The following is a 22,800-nucleotide window of genomic DNA, read 5'->3' on the forward strand; positions in this document are numbered from 1 at the left end:
CAAACATGGTCGCCCTTTCAGCCGTGGGGACATTATAATGTTACGGTCAATTCTACTATTCATTAGTAAAAGAGTAGATCAAGAGTTGGTGGTATTACTAGCTGCCTTCCCTCTAGTCTTACACTGCTAAATTAGGGACGTTGTGTAGCTTTGCGCGAAATTCCAAAACAAACAAATAATCTTTTATACAACGCAAATATATATTAACACAGATGTGTTAAAACTTGAAAAGTCGTGTGTATAGTTTGCAATTTACTATGATGCACTTACTCAAAATATTTACTAACCTTATTTTACTTTTAGTGGTTGCTTGGTGATCAAACAGTAGATCGATAGCTGGCTTCGGCAAGTCGTCAGTCAGTAGTGTATGTTGTGGTTGTTTGGAGGGTTTAGGTATACTGGGCTTGTTTATACAGCAGTGAGAACGTTTGACACTAGAGTGGAATATGTGGTAATAGCAATCATTATGTAGAATATAGTCGGCACTGAATTTTGAGGTGGTATCTGGTTTAATAAAATGGAATGCTTGATTTGTAGTTTTGAAGAAAATCCAGTGAACGGCGTACAAGGGAAACTAGTACGTATCATTATTTTATTCATAACATTTGCCAATGACATTAATTTTTTAGCTTCATGTGTTGACTTTACCACTGGAACTTGGCCATAGTCTACATTCGATTTCTGCTCAGAATTTAAACTCTTATCTATATTGAGTGACTTTAGATAATTACTCCGGATAATCAAGATTGTGTGGTTGCCAGATTCCAAGTCAGTACTTGACCATGCAGACCTTTCCTTTCTCAAAGAGTCAGTTTCTGTCACTGATCTGAGTATTCCGGGCTCCCCTCCATGCACCCAACACCCGCCACTGTGATGAACTATCCGCTGGGCAGCTAATCACACAAGGGTTCCTGCGTCATCCACCGCCAAGCACCGTCCATCACCTGACAAGCCCCTGTATCCTGCCTCCATCCCTTCAGCTTAGATAACACACTAGCTATTGGGTCATTCCATGTCAAATCATCCAGATTTTGGAAAATTTTCCAGGTTACCCCAACAGAATGCCTTGAAAATATTCACATGTGCTCATCTACTCAGATAATGAAATATTCTCAAAGATTAGATCAATAAAAGTAAAATAAAATAGATCGTGAGGCTCTCCCGTTTTTTTACTATCAGATGTCATGGTTAGATCGTCACGAATGTTTGGCAGTCACATGACTATCCGGGAAGGCACGGATATGGCGACCTAAAAAGTGCATTTTGTGAGCGTTCACAACCGTTTCTTTTTAAAGTTGCTTTTTTTTTTGTCTTAAAATAAATCTTAAATTTTACAAGTTATTTTCCACTCATTATAGAATATACGTTTAAGCAAAATCTTTGGGCTGTGCATACACAGCTTTTGCCTCACTTATTTTTGAGGGGACGATGTATTTGTGTCCGATATGCTAGGAATATGACCACTGGTCACGATGTCCGGTGATAGATGGCAAAGTGCCGGTCAAACTTGATTTTTTAACGGACATGTCCGGCTTTAAATAGAAAATTTCGAACCCTGATTCTCTGAAGATGAACCGTTCATAATGTTTGAATTCAGTAAACGTTCTTGGTCACATTTGGTAGTTTTACAATGAATAAACATCATTCACAATTACAGCTTCCAAGGCATATAGTATATTGACCATAGCAACCAACAATATAATCTATCTCATGGGATGTTGGTTTAAATAGTTTCAAGTGAGAATCTCCAATGTTCAACAATGTTCAAAAACACACTGACATTTTCATAAAATTAATACTGTTGGCTCTTACTCTCTAAAATCTTCTACAAATTTAGAGAGTAGTCAGAGCTGGCACAATACATATCCAACAACACATGAACATGTGTCATACAGAAACAAGAAAAGGTATCAAAATAAACATTTAATGGGAAATACTTTACAAATACAAAGTTCACACACATAAATCATAGTGATTTAACTTATTAGCTTAAATATAATATTACACAAAAACTTTTTTTAGTTTTCTTGTATTTTTTGCACTGTCTATATTTATAACAGTCAAAAGTTAAAGAAATATTTTTTTAAAAAAATTGCCCATTTCTTGTCCTATCAATGTTACAGGGGTCAATTGCACTCCTTTGTTTTCCATAAACTATACAATGAATTTTTTATTTGCATTCAATGCTATACATTAAAAGTGCCAACCAGAACTTTCTCTTTTAAATTTAAAAAATATATCAATATTGCCCTTAAAAATAACAAATCTGGTATATTCTTATTATCTTGTCTTCACACTTAACTGTTTTTGTTTTTTTTTTCACCTGGTGACTGATGCAAACTCGATTGTCTTGATCTTTCTTCCTTCAGTGTCAAAAAAAAATTTGAGGTTAAACCCTTAATTTTACAATTTGGATTTCCAACTTCACACAAGTACCCAAAGATTTCTGGGGCAACCACTTACTCAAGATGTTAAACAGTGTCTGTATAATGTCTTGGCAGACAAATCAGTGGCAAGTGGTTTTACCGACTTATTAACTGTTAACATGTTACATAATAAGACATTCAACACAACATACAATACAACATTCTACCCATAATAACTCTTTCCCTTCCATGATCACCAGTTTTGTGACCACACAAATTGATGCAAAACTCTAGGAGACTGACAACTAGTAAAATCAGAATGGTTTGGTTCTCACCACAGTTACATGGGTGTTGGATCTTGACCTCCTCAGATATTTTGTACATAATCTAACCATTAGATACTTACTTGGCTGAAGTTGTTGGTTGAAAAGTATCTGTGGTTAAGTATTAGAACTACAACCTGTGGTGGGATAAATGTTCTTCTGCACACAGAAGGAATTATCACATACCTGAAGAAATTCATGTTGTAGATGGAAAAAAACTCTTCCTTGATTGATGTCTGACTACCAGTAAGAATAATAAACATCACTTTAAACAAAAACTTTAATAAGGGTCAACAATGATAGAGTTGTTTTCTTAGCTCTACATCTCTTCCTACACATTGTCTTTTAAATATATCCATAATTCTCTGTGACATTTTTTAAGTATATTTATATTTATAAATATATTTTAATTTACTGAATTACAAACAGGTTATCTCATATTCACTACAGCTGTTGAATTATTCTGGCTTCAGGCTAAAAATTTGTATTGCTGAGTACACCTTGACCAAGGGATGTATTTTAATATACTTATAGCTCAGTTAGAAAGCCACTTAAATAATATTAATTATAGGATATTATATAATGTTTGCATGTTATTATTTTGTGTTCCTAATTTAATTCAGCAAAGTATTAACAAGTGTTAACTTTTATCCAGACTTACTACAATAAAGTACAAGATCCACAAGTAAGTACTAAAAGTCTTGCTTTTATAAGTATATTTCTTATTTATTGTAACAAAAGTGAATACAATGTGAAACTCAGAATATTATTAGAATAGACAAGAAAACATGAGTGAAACAATTTCTCAGGAATCTATACATGTAAAATGCACAAGTGCTACATAATTTAGTGTTTGTTTATTTTACTCTAGCTTTAGTTATTTGTCTACCAGGTGTTTATATGTGCATACTTATGTAGTTCAATGAATATTAAAAGAATAAAACTGAATGAAGACAAAATTTAAATTGTTACAAGTCTTGGACTATTTAGGATAAATAACTTATTTTATGTAACAATCTGCAGTTATTCTAGAAGAAAAAAATTGTAGTTTTATCTTGTTTTTTGTTTGGTCATTAAAAGGTTAGTAAAATGGACCACACGTGTACAGAGTTAGGTTATAGAAAATAACAAATAAAATATGAGGTTTAATCTTAAAAATCTTTTTGACACTCTTTTAGGAAATTCTAAAGGCTATGCTAATTACAAGTAAAAACTGTAAGATGTATAAAAAGAGTCATAACTTTCACTAAATGCTTGGAAATTTTTATGAAGATATACTTCCTTCATTTAAATTTATTGCAGATATAGTTTCTTGGTTACATGTTGGTTAAAGTGTTGATGGGTAAAATAACAAGTAGTTTGATATGAGTTTCTAATAATCAACAAAACAAATACAACAATAACTTATATTCTGCAATGCTAGAGAACCTTCTAATAGCCATCCAATTATTTGTGAGCAGAATGGAGGTTTCTACTAAGAAGAAAAATGATGAACAGCTTTTTAGAATATCTAAACAGAAGTAAATCTATTGTTACTGTGATGAAAAATTCTTAATCAAAAGCAAATAAATAATCACCTTCATCAAAAATCTAAAATTTTAGCTACACAGACATTAAACTGATATAAGTTCTCAACAAGCTTATAATCTGGTAACAAGACAGTTAGCTGGAGAGTTATTCCACACTTACTCAAAGTCGTAGAAAGTTTTATATGTATTATATATAACAGTTGAAAACACTACAAATAATATCTATGCAGAAGCTTACTATTACTAAAAACAATAAGCACAGTTGTAATGTACCCACCTGATTTATCCATTTTTCCTTCTATGATGAAACTGCTGCAATGGCAGAAAACAAAGAATTTATACAAGACATTGAAACACAGAAAACAAACCATAACTTTTATTTTTTGTGTTTATGATGTATTAAAAATTTCCACTTGTTAAAATTATTTATTTTTCAGCATAACATATACTGAAAGTGGAATCAAATTAACTCACTGAGAACTGACACAATAAAGAAGATCCAGGGTTTCAAGGCACAGAGTCCTGGACTGAGTTCCCTCTTGGCAGGTAATATAGGAAAAAACAACATTGAATTACCGAAATGCAACACAAAAGAAACAATCCCTGAGGAAGGGTAAGAACAATGAATATGCCCAACAGACTACCAGAAGCTGGAACACATCCATATGATGAGAAGAAGCATTAGTGATTAGGTACAGACCCATCTTGGATAAAGATAGTGGCATATTGATGGTGATGCCAGAGAGGCAAGCCACCAATATAAATCCTGGGCTGGAGGAGGGAGCATATGAACTATTTTAGGCAAGATTTCAGTAATTCTTCTGTGCATGCAAGGTTCAGTGGAGAAGATGCACATGTCTGTGTATGATCAAAGAGTTAGTTGGTTTTAGTGAATCCATGGTCCCCATCACCAAATTATCTCTTATGAACTATAAGTTGAACAAGTGAAGATTTTGGTGACTAGTCACTCACAGGCAGATGGAAAAAGGCTGAGCAAAACTGAGAAAGGGCTTAAGAAACATTCTCAAGTGAAAATTGAGTGTGAGCAAGGAAAAATTCAGAAGTATAATGAACACCACATCTTCTATATACTGTAGATAGAAGAAAGTGGTTGGAGGAGAAGAGAGAGAGGGAGAATCTGGGTAAAAGACTACGGGTAAAAATACAGAATTATCCACCTGTGTACGTAAAAGTGTGACCCAAGTGGATTTAGTAACAATTGACAACCTCAATGAATCACATACCAGGTAACAAAGGAAAGTTGTGAATTAGAAATTTTTAAACAAGAAATTGGGGAGTAAAGCAAGGTATGGTGGTGGAGGTTTCAGTTTGTAACAGTGTGTAAACTAAGGGCAAAATGAAGGATTGATTTTAGTTTCTGATTAAATTTAATTCGGATTACCACAAAAAACTGTGGAGAAAAGAAACAGGGAATGATAATCACCTACAAAAATTCTAAGGAGCATGGTGCAGCACCTCAGGCTTTGGCCCAGAGATGAGAGGTAAAGTATGGTGAGAAGAATCAAGTAAAGACAAAAATACTGAGAACTAAAATGTGAAACCAACACTGAATAATCTGACCACGTTCTGCCATAACAAACCTAACAAGAGAAATTCTAATTGTGGGAATTAAGGAGAAGGAGTTCAGAATCATAAAAATTGAAGATATAAGAATCAGACAGGTGTGAACTTGTAAGAATACAGTTGGTCAAGGAAAGATAAAACAAAGATTATTTATGGTTAGGATTAGGAAGAAGCAAATAAGACTAACTTCAATTTTTCCCATCACTGGAGATGGTACTGTTGCTTGCAATTTACTAATCTGTTTGCATGCCTTTATGAAAAACCACATTTTGGAAAATTAGCTGTTGAGGTACAAGTTTGTTACTTTTTTAACCCTGATATTTCTTAGTACTTATTATCCATTAAAAATATTTATTTATTTGTTTTGAATTCCTTTATTTACCTTTTATTAACATTTATATTTTAATAACTTTTCATGTCATATTATTATTTTGCTGTGTAAATGCCCATAATAACTTCCCTTTTAAGTTAAATGTTTTAAATACCTTTTCATACTCTTTTATACCTAAAATTGTTGTTCCATATTTTATTTTTAATCATAAAACACAAATAAAGTTAGTCTCATATGTCAAATTATTTCAGTATCTTATCAAAACAATTCTGGTGTGTCATGATAGTCTTGTTTACATAACTATAATGTTACTACACCTTTCTTCACACTTAATTTGGTAATTTCCAATATTCCTAGAACAAAGAAAGGTTTACCTTTTAAAGATACCAAGATTATGTGGTTTCTTATTTTTGTTGTTCATCAATGTTTTGAACTTGTATATTTTCTGAACATCATGAGCAACAAGCTGATTACAATAAAAGGTATCAATCATTATGATACCTTTGTAATATTCAATTACTCTCAACAGGTAAGTCAGTTTTTATAGTATCTTTACAATGAACTTTAAAATAATAATGATCTGTATCATAAAAAACAGTTTACAAGTTTATTTTATAGTCTATAGAGATGAATAAATTTAAAATAAATCTGATGAAAATATTAATTTATAACTCCCATAAAACCAACAAACTTGTATATATAAAAAATATAATAATGACCCTCTATCTATTTAGCTAAAATATATTATGTCTTTTGGCTTTGTAACACCAAATATGCTCTCGGTGAATGAAAACAAAGGTTTGGGGGAAATATTTTATAGCATTATATTTGAAAAGAACACCATTTGTCTCTAATTATCACAAAGATGCAAAGAGTAAAAAGAAGGTTCAATTTCTATAGTATTTTGGACATTATAAAAATGGTATCCACATCACACATGCAAGATCAGAACTAATAAAACACAAAATAATATAACAAATGGCAGTGATAACGTACAACTACTAAGCTTTGAAACTGATAGCAATGTGGATCCCTCCTGCTACTGACTGCAAGGTAGATGCCCTAAGCAACTGGGAACTGCCACAGCATTATCCACAACTCTGTAAATAGTGTCTTACAAATGGAAGAGAGTGGAGAGATGAAGTCCTAAAACATGCTCAAATGCCTGCCAGTGCTGTATACAGAGGAAGTGGAAGGAGAGGAAGAACTGACCATCTGTAGCAAACTTCTGCAGTTGTACCACAGCCTCTTCAAGTGCAACAACCTGCAACTGATAACTACCAGGGATGCAATAATTAGATCTATCTGAAAATAACCAGCTTGAACATAACATTCAACCTGTTGATTTTTTTTTTTTTTCAAGATGGAGCTTTCTAATTTAATTCTCAAGAGAGGAAGAGAAGAATCAACCTGTAAACTAATGGAAACATTTTAGCTCACCATCAGTTTGTTCAGAAATGTCCAGAAATAGTTTTGAACTAATAACTTCCTTTCTTCACTTCATAGACAATGGTCTTCACAAAGTACAATGAGGTTAGCTTTGATTTTATTCTCTCTGGAAAATATATCCATTATACATATCAGTTACCATTATTATTATAGCATTGAATTTGGTCGTAGTAAACACTTAACTATTGATGAAAGCATCAAATTCAAGAGTTGTGTATCATATAGGCAATAACTGTTATCCAAACCCATCAGTCAGGGAATAAAAAAGTAGGCATTATGCAGTAACAAATATAGTTAGGCTTCAAACTTTATCACTTATTGTGTTAAAAGAATTGTTGTCACTTCAGATTTTTTTTGTTTCTTAATATATTTGTTCAGAATCACTGTAAGGATGTGAATACAGAAGTGCAATAATGTACACTGAAAGTTTCTATTCATTATCAAGTTTATTTGTTAAACTACAAAGATTGAAATTTGTCAGATAATGTTTTCTTTCATTTTAGAGAAAAATCTATTCAATGCTTTAACACTGAGTATGTACAGTTTCAAATAAGCAATACACCAGTTTATCCATATTTGATAAATTGAAAAAAATGGTAATTTGTCTAATTTTAATAACTTTCTTATTTGGGAAATGAGTAATAGCTGTAGGATACAGATAAGCAACTTTATCAGTGAACTTTCTAAAAAGCTAGTGCATTTAAGTAGTTTAGTCAATATATCAATTAACAAGCAACCAATATTAACTGTAGAAATGTTGACTCCCTTTTAATAGTATGTGTCATACATTCATTAAAAAGAGCCAAAAAAAAGGGATGAAAATTGATTAATTATAATAAAATTGAAGTAAGATACAAAGCTGTTTGCAAGAAATGTGAAATTCCTTGAAAAGTATGTCCATCTTAGGGCATGATCACTCAAGAAATAGCACGAACACTTTTTGTAAAAATGGCTGAAAATTAAGTAATTCAGACCAAAATAATAATGTAAACACAAACCAGGGAATAATGCATTAGGTAACATAAATATAAGAAGCTAAAATCAGGGAATGATAATAATGAAAAAAAGTTACTCTTTACCAATGAATAGTGATATTGACCGTAACTTTATAACACTCCCAAGGCTGAAAGGGCGAGCATGTTTGGTGTGACGGGGATTCGACCCCGCGACCCTCTGTTCACGAAGCGAGTGCCTTAACCACCTGACCATGCCGGTCCCAGAAAAGAAATAAATGGTGAATAACATAGAGAACTAACCTATTATCGGATTCACTATATACCGTGTTCGGTGAACAGTACAACTCTGAAATCCGAGGTTCGATTCCTCAAAATGGAAAGGATCCAGAGAATCCATTGTGGAACCCTGCTCTTAAGAAACTCAGCAACAATATCAGTCGATTCGCTATTTTATCTGCATTAAATTAGTTTCGCCAATTGCCAAGCTCATCTTTACTGTTTGGGATTAGGCCTGTAAGTCTTCAGTTCATTTTTTCTTTATTGAAATAACACATTTTAATGACGAGGATAAATATTCATAATTAATTCTTTAGTCCATTGAATAATTAATCGTGACTATATATTTCCTTATTGTTTACATGTCTAAAGCTCTCATTTATAAATACAAATTTTATATTTATTCTTATTAATCGAACCTTTCTTTCTCAATTTTGCGGAACAATACTCATTACAACTGGCTTAATACACTGTATATGGTTTAATTTCAACGGTTTTTATATTACGAACATATCTTAGCAACATAAACCTTTAGAGAAAAGTAGCCCAAAGCGTACGCAAATCAAAGAGATAGAGATAATAATGGATTTATTATTGCGAATTTTATTTGTCTTAATTATCTTCCTTGCAGAAATCCAAACTACGGTGCTTGGAAGAGCTATTTTACTAAGCTCAAATGTAAAAGCTATGTACACATACATCCGTCGAGGAGAAGATATTGAAGTTCAATGTATCCCACCTTGTTACAAACAAAAATACCTAATCAGCCATGTTAGCTACAAATGGACAAGCCGAACAGGCCAAATTGGATCTGTAGGAAAGAAAATCAGAATGGACAAGTATACAGGCGACCTAATAATTAAAGACGTTCAAGCTTTCGATATGGGTGATTACAACTGTAATGTTATTTACTGGAATGAAGACATCAGACCACAAACCAAACAACCAGTCGTTGTTAACCATTATTTAAAAGGTAGATAATTGTACTGAATATTTATAACTTCATGTGAATATTTATCTTTCGCTTAGAAAATAATTTCCGCAAACATAGTATTCTAATTAACGGGGATTTAGAGTTAACATCAGTTTAAATTTGCCATGGAATCTAATACGATATTTGTACAATAAAAAACGTTCAAGGCTCATACAAAACTACAAGTGTGGTGAGTGGCCGTAAAGTTACATATATAGGCGAAACTAAGCGCTGTTTGAAAGTTAATTTAGGAATATATACGGATACCGAATAGATCGCTTGTTTGTTTGAAGTTAAGCACAAAGCGACACAATGGGCTATGTGTGTTTTGCCCACCACGGGTATCGAAACCCAGTTTCTAGTGTTCTAACTTCAAAAACACACCATTTGGGCCACTCGGATGTACATAGATCTTTACTACCTAAACAGATGAATATACATACATTGACGTTACCATTAAAAGTCTTCTTATCACGAAGCGCACATGAATCAAAATATTCAACAAACACCGTTCCAACTCATATTGTTTTATTTAATCATCTGTATTTCGTGTATTATAAATTGTGATTGATGAATATGTAATATTCCCTTTCTAGTTTATCGTATTGTATGTATAAATATATTTTCCTTAATTTTTATTTCTCAAAAATAATAACAGTGCTTTTTTATTGCACCCTATAAGCTACTCTCTAAGTTCCATATTCTCATGGGTCATGTGGACTTCGCAAAAATCTACTAAATCAAAAATACGATACCTGAAATCCGAGAGCTTTCAAAAGGGGGACATTTGTTTTTCTTTGGCAAACTAGAAATAATCGTTTTGATTAGTTTCTTTCACTATGTGATCTTTAAGAGAGTTTTTGTCATATATAGTAACCCATCAAGAAATATCGGAGGGATAGGAGAAGTGACCAGGGTGGAGGGGAAAGTTTTCTGAGTGTTCATGAAGCAAAATAATCGTGAGGTATAACTACTAACTAAAAAATACTAGACAGATGTAATAGAACAACAACCCGAAAATTATCATAAATAGATGACAGTTTACTACATTTTGCACTCTGATATGATCAAGAAAAATAAAGATTATTGAACAAAAAACTTATATGGGAACAGATTTCTACGCATTCACGCGACTCTTGGAGCTCAACTTTCGTTTATAAAAGACTCAATACTAAACTAATTTGGTGGGTATTTTCAAGAGTGGTCTTAGTCATTGTGAAGCCCCGGGAGAATTCAATAAAAGGGGATCCCATAATGATGAGAAAAGTCAAAAGTATATTAACAAGCACAGCATCGGGGACCCTTCTATGTCTGAGGACCCGAGCAACTGGCGAGTTTGGGAAACAGGTAAGACCACCTGTGAGTATTTGGGTTCTAAGATCTAACAAGCTCTTAATGAGCTTGATAGACAGACGATCAGTAGCGCTAAAAATGTTGTTTCTCTTTGCCCAAAGCCACGCAGACACAGTCTTTTTTGTAAGGAAAGCTCGAAGCTACTTCAGTGACTTTCAATGACGTTAAAGATCCACAATTTTTCTATTAGAGCATTTTTCCATAATTCTCTAGACATAGTTTCTAGTATTATGCATTATCTTGACTTTAAAATTTCAAACTCATCAGAGATGTTGCCTGTGAGTATCATGCCGACATAAGACTCATCTATGTTAATGAATGTTGATGTGATATAAACATTCCAGCTTAAGATGTTTAACTAACTGATGGTTTACACTTATAAATTTACAAAATATTATAAATCGTTTAGAAACAGAAAAATTTAACTAGACAATTTCACATATCGCCATTAAAACTTAGTGTTAAAACATACAGAAAAGATTGTTTAACATTTTTCAGTAAAATGGTTCACTTGGCATATTTTAACAGTTTTATTTAATTTTTTATTTCAGTTTATTCGCCACCAGATAACAACATCATCTGTCCATATGGATACATGTTAGGGAAAAGTGATTGCTGTAAGTTGTGAATAACGATTTACTTTTGTTTTTCTTCTTATTTTTTATGGAAAAAAATCTGTTTCCAAGAAACATGTGTTTTTATTAATTTAAAGATAAAACATGAAGTACATTTGAATTCATCACAACTCAAATGATTTTACTGAAACCTTGTAAAGTGTTTTTGTTAGTATATTTCTTAAAGTATATTTTTCACGAGAGGATGATGAAAAATCGGCTTTGAATTTTAATTTCTTTTACACAGAGACACAAAGTAACTTGGATAGACACGATATGTTTTATGATAATATGTAGAGTAAGCAATATATGTAATAAACTTTTGTGACTTTCAGTTAAAACGAAATATCACAATACAAAAATACCTGTACTAATTACATTATCACATAAAAGATTACCAGTTAGGTAAAATTTCTATAAGACCTGCAACTTACTATACGTGATGAAAATGGCGTTTCCAAGTGGATAGCGTTGCGGTCTACTATTCAAATGGCCTTAGGTTCATTTGTTTTCAACTATTCGTTGCATCGTATTTCAGAATAAGTTTACAAAAATACAAACAATTGCTCACAAAATGTTAACAAAAACATTAATAAATGTATTGCGGAAAATATCGTGCATTAGAAATATTTTTCAAATATTTAAGTTGTGGTGTTATTGTGAAAAAAAGAGTTTACTTTATGAAAATAAACCCTAGTAGTACAGCGGTTTGTTTGAAGATTCTAATGCAAGAAATCGGGTTTCGATACCCGTTGAAATCAGAGCACTGAAGCTTTGTGCTTAATTCCAAACAAACAAACTAAGTTAAGGAAACTATTTTATTAATTAGTAAATATTAAACCATAATAAATGTTTCATAAGTTCTCACAGAGTAAATTTAAAACACATGTAAACCTTTTATATGAAAAATCTTGGAAAGTGTTTTCATTTTTATAAAAACTGTAGAATGTCGTTTAAGATACGAAATCAGAATTTTTAATTTATTTTTGTGTATTTTTAAGGTAAGAAAAATGAATCTATCTGCAATACATAAAAATATATTTTTCATATATATCCACATAAACACTATTTCAAATTGATCTTCAGTGTTTTTTTTTCCCATACGTTCGATGTATCTGACGATTCTTTTGGAAAATATATTAACAAAGCAGCTTTTACAGAAAACTTGTAGATACTATAACATATTTATCTATAAAACTAAATGTTTACGAGCTTGTGTTGGTTCTGTTACACTATTTAATTCCCTTGTTTTTGTCAGATTTTTGGTGTTTAGGATATGGTTAAATATATACGTTAAAAATTATTCCTTTCATTAAGTTCCCTGCCCTCCTGGACAGTTCAGAAGCGAAAAACAGGAAGAATGTGTCCCGTGTCCCATGGATCATTACAGTGATTATTTTGGATCCTACAAATGTTCGGCTTGTCCTGAAAGACGATTTACAAACCCCGGAGCCTCTTCACGGGATGCATGTAAACGTAAGTTTTATTAGATACTTATAATCGCACTAAGAACCACTTTATCTCAGTTATATTTAGAAATTCTATTGCTGCAAATGCTTAACTTTCAAATAACTTTAAAACTTCTAGTCAGTATCATTAACAAGTCATGTTATTTATGTAGTTTAATATTATCCACTTCTTATATAATGAGTAAACCAACTAACGCTATGAACTTAATACCAAGTTCAGACAAGTGACCTGTTTCTACTACTCAGACAAATTATTTTGTTGTAATTTTATTCTTTGGTACCCCTGATTTTATTAGATTTTTGTTTGAAACAGTAGTTTGACTGGTTTTTGTTTCGATATTCTTTATCAGTTACCTTTTCAGATTTTATTTTCTCTTTTTTTGTTAGTTTTAATGTAACTTACGTTATTTTTATTATCACCATTTGTTCCTAATTTTCTCCGACTTTCTTGTTTTTTTGTTTAAAAATACGTTTATCTTTTCTAACGATCTGAATTATGTGTTCTCACAATACAGAATATAAAATACAGTAGCGTATTGTTGTATTTGCAAGTTATGGCACATTAGGCCACATGCTTAGCATCTTATATCCGAATGATTACAAAAAATTTCCGAAATAAAAATATTCTTATGTGTGATGGTTGGTAACTACGTAGAAGTGAGGGCAATGTTTTGAAAGAGGGCTCAGTTTTCCAATAAATCAGAAAAGACTTGAGAATTCGACAAGTTAGGAGTGTAAGGGGCTCTAATCTATCCTGGACAACTTCATCATTTATTATGATTACTGAAGAAAAGAAACAATTGAAAAACAACAAAAAGCATTGTGATGAAGCTGGACACATATTTCTATTGTTTACAGAGTAATAAACAATAATTTGAGTTGACAAAGGATTATAGGCTAAAGTTTACAAATCAGCAACTGTTTTCATTTGAAAAATGATTGAAACAGTGGGAATCACACTATATCTTCAAAGTCCACAGTGTAACTATACAATGGACATATACTCATTTAGCCGTTTTAAAACTGGTATTAGAATCCGATATACAGAAAAGAGTCTATGTAAAATTTGAAAAGTGTTATTGGTCAAAAACTGACATAATCAGCGGCTACTAATAATGGTAATGAAATTGAGTACGATTGGAACAGCCCATCCAGCTTGTAATACCTACAGTTACTTGGACAGATTTTTAATTTTAATTCAGACAAAACTGAAGCAAAAAATATAAACTCAGTGGAACAAAAATTGTACAGCCACCCTCAGAAATAATCTTCGTTCGTCTATGATTTTGGGCATAAAGAACTTTAGTAAAACTCCATAAATAAGTATTTATATAAATGTGACCCGTGTATATGGGGTGTCTTTTCGATACATTTATTTAAAAAAAAAAGATGTTATATACAGTGGCGTACCGCGAGTTTTGTAGTTGGGTGGGCTGCTACCTAAGGTACATTGTAGTAAGCAAAAGTTTCACATTGAACATGAAAATATGCATCCATACAAATATAAGCAAAAAATGTAAATTTTTTCTAGCTCATTTAAAATTAACTTAATTCTATAGACATTTGGAAAAGTGTAGCAACAAAAAAAAACCCAGTGCCATTATAAACCTCACAATGCACTAAGGTAATGCAAAGCATAAAAGGAAAGAAAACTTTAATTAATTTATAAATCAGCTCAATTCTTCTTGTCTGTAAAACAAATTGATCAATGACATCATCGTAGAAGCTTCTCTCTTGTCTCAATTCTGCCAAGAGATTTTTTTCGATTGACAACAAACTTAGGCTTGACATCCTTTCCTGGCCCTGTGTGGCGCGATAGCAAGTGTGGATTCTTTTCAAAGAAGAGAAAGAACGTTCAGCTGAAGCCGTGTTGCTTGGTATAGTTAATACCATCTCTGCCATTTTGAAAACCTCTTTGAAGGGATTTGCAAGATCATTTTGGACAATGAATTCAACCAATTCAAAAATTTGCAGCTTTGAGAACTCAGGGCTGGAGTATAGAACGGCGAGCTCATTTTTGAGGAGGACGTAATCAAACATTAACCCATACCGGCGCCTCAAGCAAGTTATCTGAGAATACGATTTTATATTGTTCGTAGTTTTTGTGCCAAAGAAGGTTAAGAAAGTCAAACTTCGAAAGGGAAGAAAATCTTGACTTTATTTGCGATACAGTGTTATCAGCAATTTTGTGGTATAGCTTAAGATAATAATCTTTCTCAGACATGCATCCTTTCGATCTTTTGCATGCAGGTTCCGTGCTTCTGGTTTCATTAGACGAAACTGCCTTCCAAAAATCATCAAATGTGTTATTTCTGTCACACTGTATTTGCCTTGAGACCTCTTGGACTTTACCGCAACAATACATTACGTCATAGAACTTGCTCTGCAGAATGTTGTAGAGAGTATCAGTGTAAGAAAACATATTGGAAAATATCTCAAGAAACAGCTTTGTTTGAAATTCTTCCAAAAAATTCAGAAACCCGCGCGATTTGAGAGTAGCATCAGTATCCCAATTTTCAGGATTTTCAATAATGTTTGTAAAGAATTCAGTTAAATGAACTCTATTTTGTTGTACAGTATTTGTCAAACGAGAGGTAATGTTCCATCTCGTGGGTGCAACAGAAGGCAATTTTCTGCCTACATATTCATGCAGAGCCTGTAATCGTTTAGAAGACTTGGAAAAAAATGCCGATAATCCACTCAAGGTTTGGAAAAAAATTCTGCATTCCTTAATGCTGAAAAGACCTTGCTGCAAGACCAGGTTCAAAACATGCGCATAGCAATGAGTAAAATCGCCAAGGGATACTTGTCCAACACTTTTTTCTGCAATCCATTCATGTGACCACTCATTACACTAGCGCCATCATACGTCTGCCCGACCAATTTATTTTCTTTCTCAAATTCCTTGGCGATATCAACAACATGACTAAAAAGACCGTCAGAAGTTCTATCCGCGCTGACATCAGAGAAACCAATGAACCTTTCGAAAACTTTTCCATTACAAACAAACCGCAACACTGTTGATAATTGTGACTTGGACATCACATCTGAAGTCTCATCGAGAATGATTGCAACCAATCTTGCGCTGTCAATTTCCTTTTTGATATGCTTTTTTAAAACATTAGACAAAGCCTGAATTAAGTCATTTTGAACAGTTGGCGATGTTCCTTGAAAAACTGTAGCAGTATTCAAATGACTGTCCAAGCACGTGTCATAATCTCTAAAGGTATTGAGAAACTCCTTATAGTTTCCCTTATCATCTGAAGTATTCGATTCATCATGACCTCGAAAAGGAAGCTCTTGTTTGGCAAGATAGCACACTGCATCAATTAATCTTTTCAATATTTCCCTATTCTTTTTCACTTGCTCATTGTGACGAGATATCTCAGCCTTCCGCTGAGTGTCAACTAATGTCTCTATGCGTTGCTTGCCAAACATTTTAAGCGACAAGGAAGACTGGACATGTGCACGAGACTTTTCATGTTTCTGAAGTGCTGCAGTTAAATGATTTAAGTCGGTATAACCCTGCTGATTCCACACCCGCTTCTCCGTTGAAAATAACAAACACGGCCAACAAAAGAGCTTGGATCGAATTTTACATCCTGTTAGCCATTCAATGGTATCATATTGAGACTGAAAAGTTTGGAAGAGACGGCCTAGGCTTGCCTGCTTGAACAATTCTTAATTTGTCCGCATAATTTTTTGTGGAAAATGGAGAACGTAACAACTCATTAATATCATTTTCCATATTGATAACGGTTAATTTTTAAAAAGTTTATAACGTTCCACGATAGGCAGAAAAAAGGAAGGAACCTTCCTTCCGTTATCAGCGAGAATAAAGGACGAAGGCTGAAGAGAATCCAAGAAATAGGACAGAGAACGACAGACTGTACGCGGTGCGCTCGACGAGTAGCACACTCTGATCCGTTTTTCGACCAATCATCTCCCTTCATTCTTTGTAGTCGGCTACGGGGAGAGGCACAGCGCAGCTGCAAGACTCCGCCCATCAAGGTGTTCAGCGTTCCTACAGCACGACTTGCGATGTATATTTTTTTCTCAAAATTAGCAGAGTAATCTTTATTTAGAAGAGAAAGTGCGATATGAGGGCTATAATAAAACATAAGACTGTAATGTTAAACTTGATTTTCTAAAAAAATTCAAGAAAGTATACTTACCTTTTGATGTACTCTTTCGATACGTATTTAATTTTGTGGCTGTGCGGCGCACAACTAGCACACCCGAAATATACGCGCCTGGTTATACATCTGATTTAATAAAAACATCTTCTGTAATTTAAGTTTCGACGAGGTTTATAACAAATGGTTTCGGTGCTTCATTCTTGTTGGTTGCCTTTAGTTGTAGGTATTGAGATTTTTAATGAGTCGAAATTAAATATTTTTCACAGGTTAAATATTACCCAACTGGTGCGGTTTGAAAATATTTATTAAGAAAGAATATCAATGTTAAACAATGATAATAATGTTTTAATTTCAGCACCAATCATAGAAAAGATATTCACGTCTCCACTTGTTTTTGCCACGGTTGGAATACCACTTCTTATACCTTTATTACGGTAAGCATAATATATTTGTTGGTTTAATTTGTTTATTGTTAGGTGGTACAGAGGCATCCAATAGGATCGAATTCCCTCAAGTTTATAGGTAATTAAAATGGTTGGGCAGGGTAACATTTTGGATATATTGAAATATTTTTTATGGTTTATTATAAATATTTTGAAATTGATATCTTATAAAGTAAATTTTAAATGGCACTTATGAGTTTTATACTGATTAAATATTTCTAACATGTAATAGGCTTACGAATAAGGAAGGTGTGGAGTTTTGGAACTATGCAATTAAACTCGAATTTTTAACTAGTACTTACAGTGGGTGAAACAATTTAGATTTAACTGCTAATTATCAGTATTCGTCAGAGATATTTAGTCACCAGCTAACACATTTAATATACAATTAATATTTTTATTTTTATTTCTTCCTATAACTCAGAATATAATTTAAAATTGTGCTCTAAGAACAGAACTCTGCGACGTTGATTAAAGCAATTAAGAATCTTATTATGAAACGTGTCAATTGCCGGTGTACTAATATTCTACTGTAATATTGTAATGTCGTTAAAGTTATACAAGTTATATTAAGATGACTGCTACTTATCGGTTATCTCATGTTACTTTTGATTCAAGTGTATTGATAATTATAGCTACAGACATGTTTATCAAAATTAAACTGTTCTTTTTTTCAATATTATAATTCGTAAACGACAGAGTCTCAAAGTATCACTGCGTTGCCAAAACAGGAATTCAGGAAGAGATGGAAAATTCAATTATGTAAAATATTCACCAATTAGAGATTCTAGCGTAGAACGTGAGGAAGATGCAGAAACAACTACAAGTTCTACAACGACAAATTTATCAGAAATGTGTGACGTGAGTGTTAAGAAATTTAGTTCAAGATCTTATTAAGTAATTATGCAATGAATGCAAAAATGTAGGTTGCTTTTTCTTATTGTGAAACATAAGCCTACGCAATGGGCTATCCAAACGAAATCCGGTTTTTAGCATTATAAGCCTTCAGATTCGACACTGAGGTACTGGAGAAAAAAACTTGAAATATACAGTGGCGAGATCGAATCTCGTTATTGAACATGACTGTCATTACAGCCATATAGGCATTATACTGTGACGATCAGTTTCACTGTTCATTAATAAAGAGTAGCACGTGTCTTGTCTGTCACTTAAAAATTAGGGACGGATAGCGAAGATAACCCAAGGCTTGTACGAAATTCAACAACAGCAAAAACAATAAAACCGATACAAAAGTTTTCTGTACCACTCGTCGTTAGATTGAAAGCAGCTAGCCAACACACCAGCCGTCACACATACTTGAACTACTATAATGGAATTATGGGACTTCATCGTCACTCTTATACAACACTCATAGACGGGAAATCTAGAGAGAAAATTCGCAGTATTGGAATTGTAACTGTGGGCCCTCTCTAGCTGCTAAGGCACACTGGACAAGTGATTACATCAAATTGACCGAAACAATAATCTTGATTTGTACCAAATTAAGCAGTAAATCCACTGATACAAAATACACATTGACTACAGAGTGAATCACGGAAAAGACGTACTTTATAATTATTGTTCTTACACTTTAATGAATATTTAATTTATATTCTAATTTGAATATACAAACTCAAGACCACTCTTATGGAATGACAAATAATTGTACTGAATGAGATTCAAATTTGGGTTAAGTTTGACTCTTTAACTTTAAGGAATTAGTTCATCATCGTATTTATCTATGATATTCAAGATTGTTTTATTACATTTTATTATTAAATTAGGTTGAAGTCTAACTTTACGACGTTAAGGTAGGCCTGACATAGCCAGATGATTAAGGTGCTCGACTCGCAATGTGAGAGGCAGGGATTTGAATCCCCGTCTCCTTCTGGCTATCGGGATGTTAAAATATGACAGTCAAATCCACTATTTGTTTGTAAAAGAATAGCCCAAGAGTTTACGGCTGGTGGTGATAACTAGGTGCCTTCCCTCTATTCTTTCACTGCTACATTAAAGAAGATTAACCTCGAAGTCTTTAAGTGAAATGAAAAAACAAACGACTTTTAGGAAGTTGTTCATCACCGTATGATATTTAAGATATTTTTTAATATTTCAATAATAAATATATAATATGAATACGTTTTACAGTCCGAGATATATGAACATTAACTTAGTAGCTAAAGTTTCTATTACGTCCTTCCTGCATTACAAGTTTTGGTGGTCCAGTTTTTTAACTGTTTTGCTACTCGGTTGTCACATACAGAAAGTGAAGTTAGCTGTGAATTTAAGATGAACGTAAACTGATATTGATAAATCATCATAACGCTGAAAGTAATTTGACATTAATTACTTTTTTCTGTATTTTAATACTAATCGAATTTTCTTTATTTTTTTAAAATGACAAACCACTATAGATTTATATATAAGACAGATTAATATTTACCCTAAATATTGCTTGAAGAAAATATTAAAAACCACACATCTGATATTTAAAAATGAAATGAGTTTAATGTATTTTTAACATCAATTTTAATACATTTGAGTTACTTAATTACGAATGTTTTTTCTGTTAAATAAGGATATTATTTATTTTATGTGATCGATTTTGTTTCAGACAAATATATTATTAACATATTTTTGTGTTTATTTCACAAGAATAACAAAAAGCCAATGATTTCAAGGGATCTTACACAAAGTAAAATTGATGGATTTCTAAAAACTGAAATTACCAACCAACTCTTTAAACCTGTCGATGAGAATCATTCAAAAACATTTCTATTATCTGGAGAATCAAAGAAAACATTTGAAACGTAAAATAATTTTCTGAGCCGACAAAGTGAAATCTTAATGTTTAGTTTATTTTGAATCCATTATTCGTTTATTTGTGTATTGAAATATCCTTAGTATGATGTATTACTATTTATTTTCTCCTGTTGTTATACAGATGTAAAACATAGACTTTATCTGAAACAGTAATAAAAACATAGTGTAGAAAAGTTGAATGAAAGCTGATCCAGTATTTTATGAGCTAGGGTGTTTATAGAATAACAGTGTATTTAGAAGTTTTGTCAATAAATGTATCAGTTTTATCCTCAAGCCTGTAATTTCACATTTTTATTGTAAGGTGTGTTCTATAATGATAAACATAAGTATGTTGGATATATAAAAGAATAATAGCTTGATTACTGTATTACTGATACTGGTCATGAAGCACACAGCAACTGTTTGATTATAAGAATATTACAAAGGATAGAGTTGTGTCTCATAATTTTTGACAATGAGAATTTATCGAGCTTTTAGTACAAATGCAAATAGTTTTAGTCAGCAAGAAACAAGCTCAAATGAAAGATTTCTGAAAATATTCCCAGAAAGACAAGAATATACTTTTTGTTTTATTTTATACAGTATTAGTGATTAAACATAATTATTTCTTTAGATAGTTTCTTTAAACTCTTGTGTAACGAATCAACTTGTGAAGCTAAACATAAGATTTAATAATCGTGCCCGATTAATACATTGATTGAAATATTCTCAGACAAAACTTAATACTAGGAATTGTACATCCAGATTTTAAAAATGTTATTCAATTCTGAGAGATAAAAATAGTTAATTATATAGGGTTTGATCGGGAAATGTAGGATATTCTCACATCTGACACCCAAGAAGATCTGACACTTGATTGAATGATTTTTGTAAATTTTTTGTAATTCTCGGAAACAAAAATACTTTAATAATTGATCATAGTCAAAGATGGTAAATCGACAGCCTGGTTTCCTGTAACTCTCGTTCTAAACATCAAAGTTCCGATTAATCCCTCAGGTGTAAATTGTGTTCTGGGTAATATAAATTTTTTCGCGGGGCTCAGCAGATAGCCCAATGTGGCTTTGCTATAAGAAAACACGCACACACATACGCATCTTGGTTTATTTATACTTGACATCATTGTGTAACTTCTCATATACCGTCATTAACTGTGCTCAGTTTTTCTGTATATTACATGTATATAAATCCCACATGATATTTTATAAAATTATAATTTTTCTCTCGAAGAATTTGAAAATAGTGTAAAATGCATCAGTTCTCCCTTCTTAAAAAAATTTAACCACTAAACTTTCGTGTGTCTGTTGTTTCTTGTTGCACTGAACAACGGTTGCATTAATCCATCTGAAATGTTTAGTGATAAGATTCATACTATAACCCAACCTTAACAGTGACCGAATAATAGTTTCACGACGAGTTATTTCACCATAATATTACTATTATATTTCATTCATTACCACAATTCATTAAACCAATCACATAATAATATTGTTTTACATTTCCAACAGTATTTAAAATTAGGTGTCGTCAATATAATGTACTGCATAATTCGTACATAATGAATGTTTCTGAAAGCAATAATTCGATAATACTATCACTATTTCATTATCATAATCGTATATCACAAGATATACTACTTGATATATTACTATATCCAATACACTCGAACTGTGTTGTGCATCAGCAGATATCCTGCTGTGCCACTGTGGTGTGTAAAAGTTCATTTTGTATATCCCCATCCTCTGTTTTCCTTCATCAGTTAAACATTCAGACTGATACAGTTGATAACTTTTAACTATCTTTAACGTCATTGGGCTTGTTTGTTTTATGATTCTTTCTACTCAGTTGCCAGCTTTATAGTGTTTACTCTTTTAACTACGGGAATGCATTACATGTTCTGAGTAAAAAAGCATAGTTTGACTTGGCATTCTTCTAAGTTATTCCAATTGTTTTTTTTTGTTTTTTTTTAATTTCGCGCAAACATACACTATGGCTATCTCCGCTAGCCGTCCCTAATTTAGCAGTATAAGACTAGAGGGACGGCAGTTAGTCATCATCACCCACTGCCAACTCTTGGGCCATTCTTTTACCAACGAATAGTAGGATTGACCGTAACGTTATAACGCCCCTACTGCTGAAAGGGAGAGCATGTTGTTGTGACGGATATTTAACACT

The 22,800-nt window shown here is 32.5% G+C and overlaps 1 protein-coding gene across 6 annotated transcripts in view; it reads right to left on the reverse strand.

The window, feature by feature from the left end:
- Positions 1 to 1,875: 1,875 nt before the first annotated feature.
- The window catches only part of LOC143233116 (uncharacterized), a 38,265-nt gene continuing 17,340 nt past the window's right edge, over positions 1,876 to 22,800 (reverse strand). The window contains exons 1-3 of one of the 6 annotated variants that reach the window (XR_013017988.1): positions 8,662 to 9,586; positions 4,496 to 4,530; positions 1,877 to 2,925 (exon numbers count right to left, since the gene is read on the reverse strand). Coding sequence is in view for 3 of the 6 variants with exons in the window: in XM_076469039.1 (XP_076325154.1) it covers positions 2,807 to 2,925; positions 4,496 to 4,530 (154 nt within the window). In the remaining 3 variants the exon portion in view is untranslated. Of the gene's footprint in view, positions 2,930 to 4,495; positions 4,531 to 8,661; positions 9,587 to 21,623; positions 21,970 to 22,800 lie in introns of those variants that run through there. The other 5 variants (XR_013017987.1, XM_076469039.1, XM_076469041.1 and 2 more) reach the window with 5 other exon arrangements.

Source organism: Tachypleus tridentatus, chromosome 12 (assembly GCF_004210375.1).
Source record: "Tachypleus tridentatus isolate NWPU-2018 chromosome 12, ASM421037v1, whole genome shotgun sequence".
In the NCBI taxonomy this organism is placed as follows: Eukaryota; Metazoa; Arthropoda; class Merostomata; order Xiphosura; family Limulidae; genus Tachypleus; species Tachypleus tridentatus.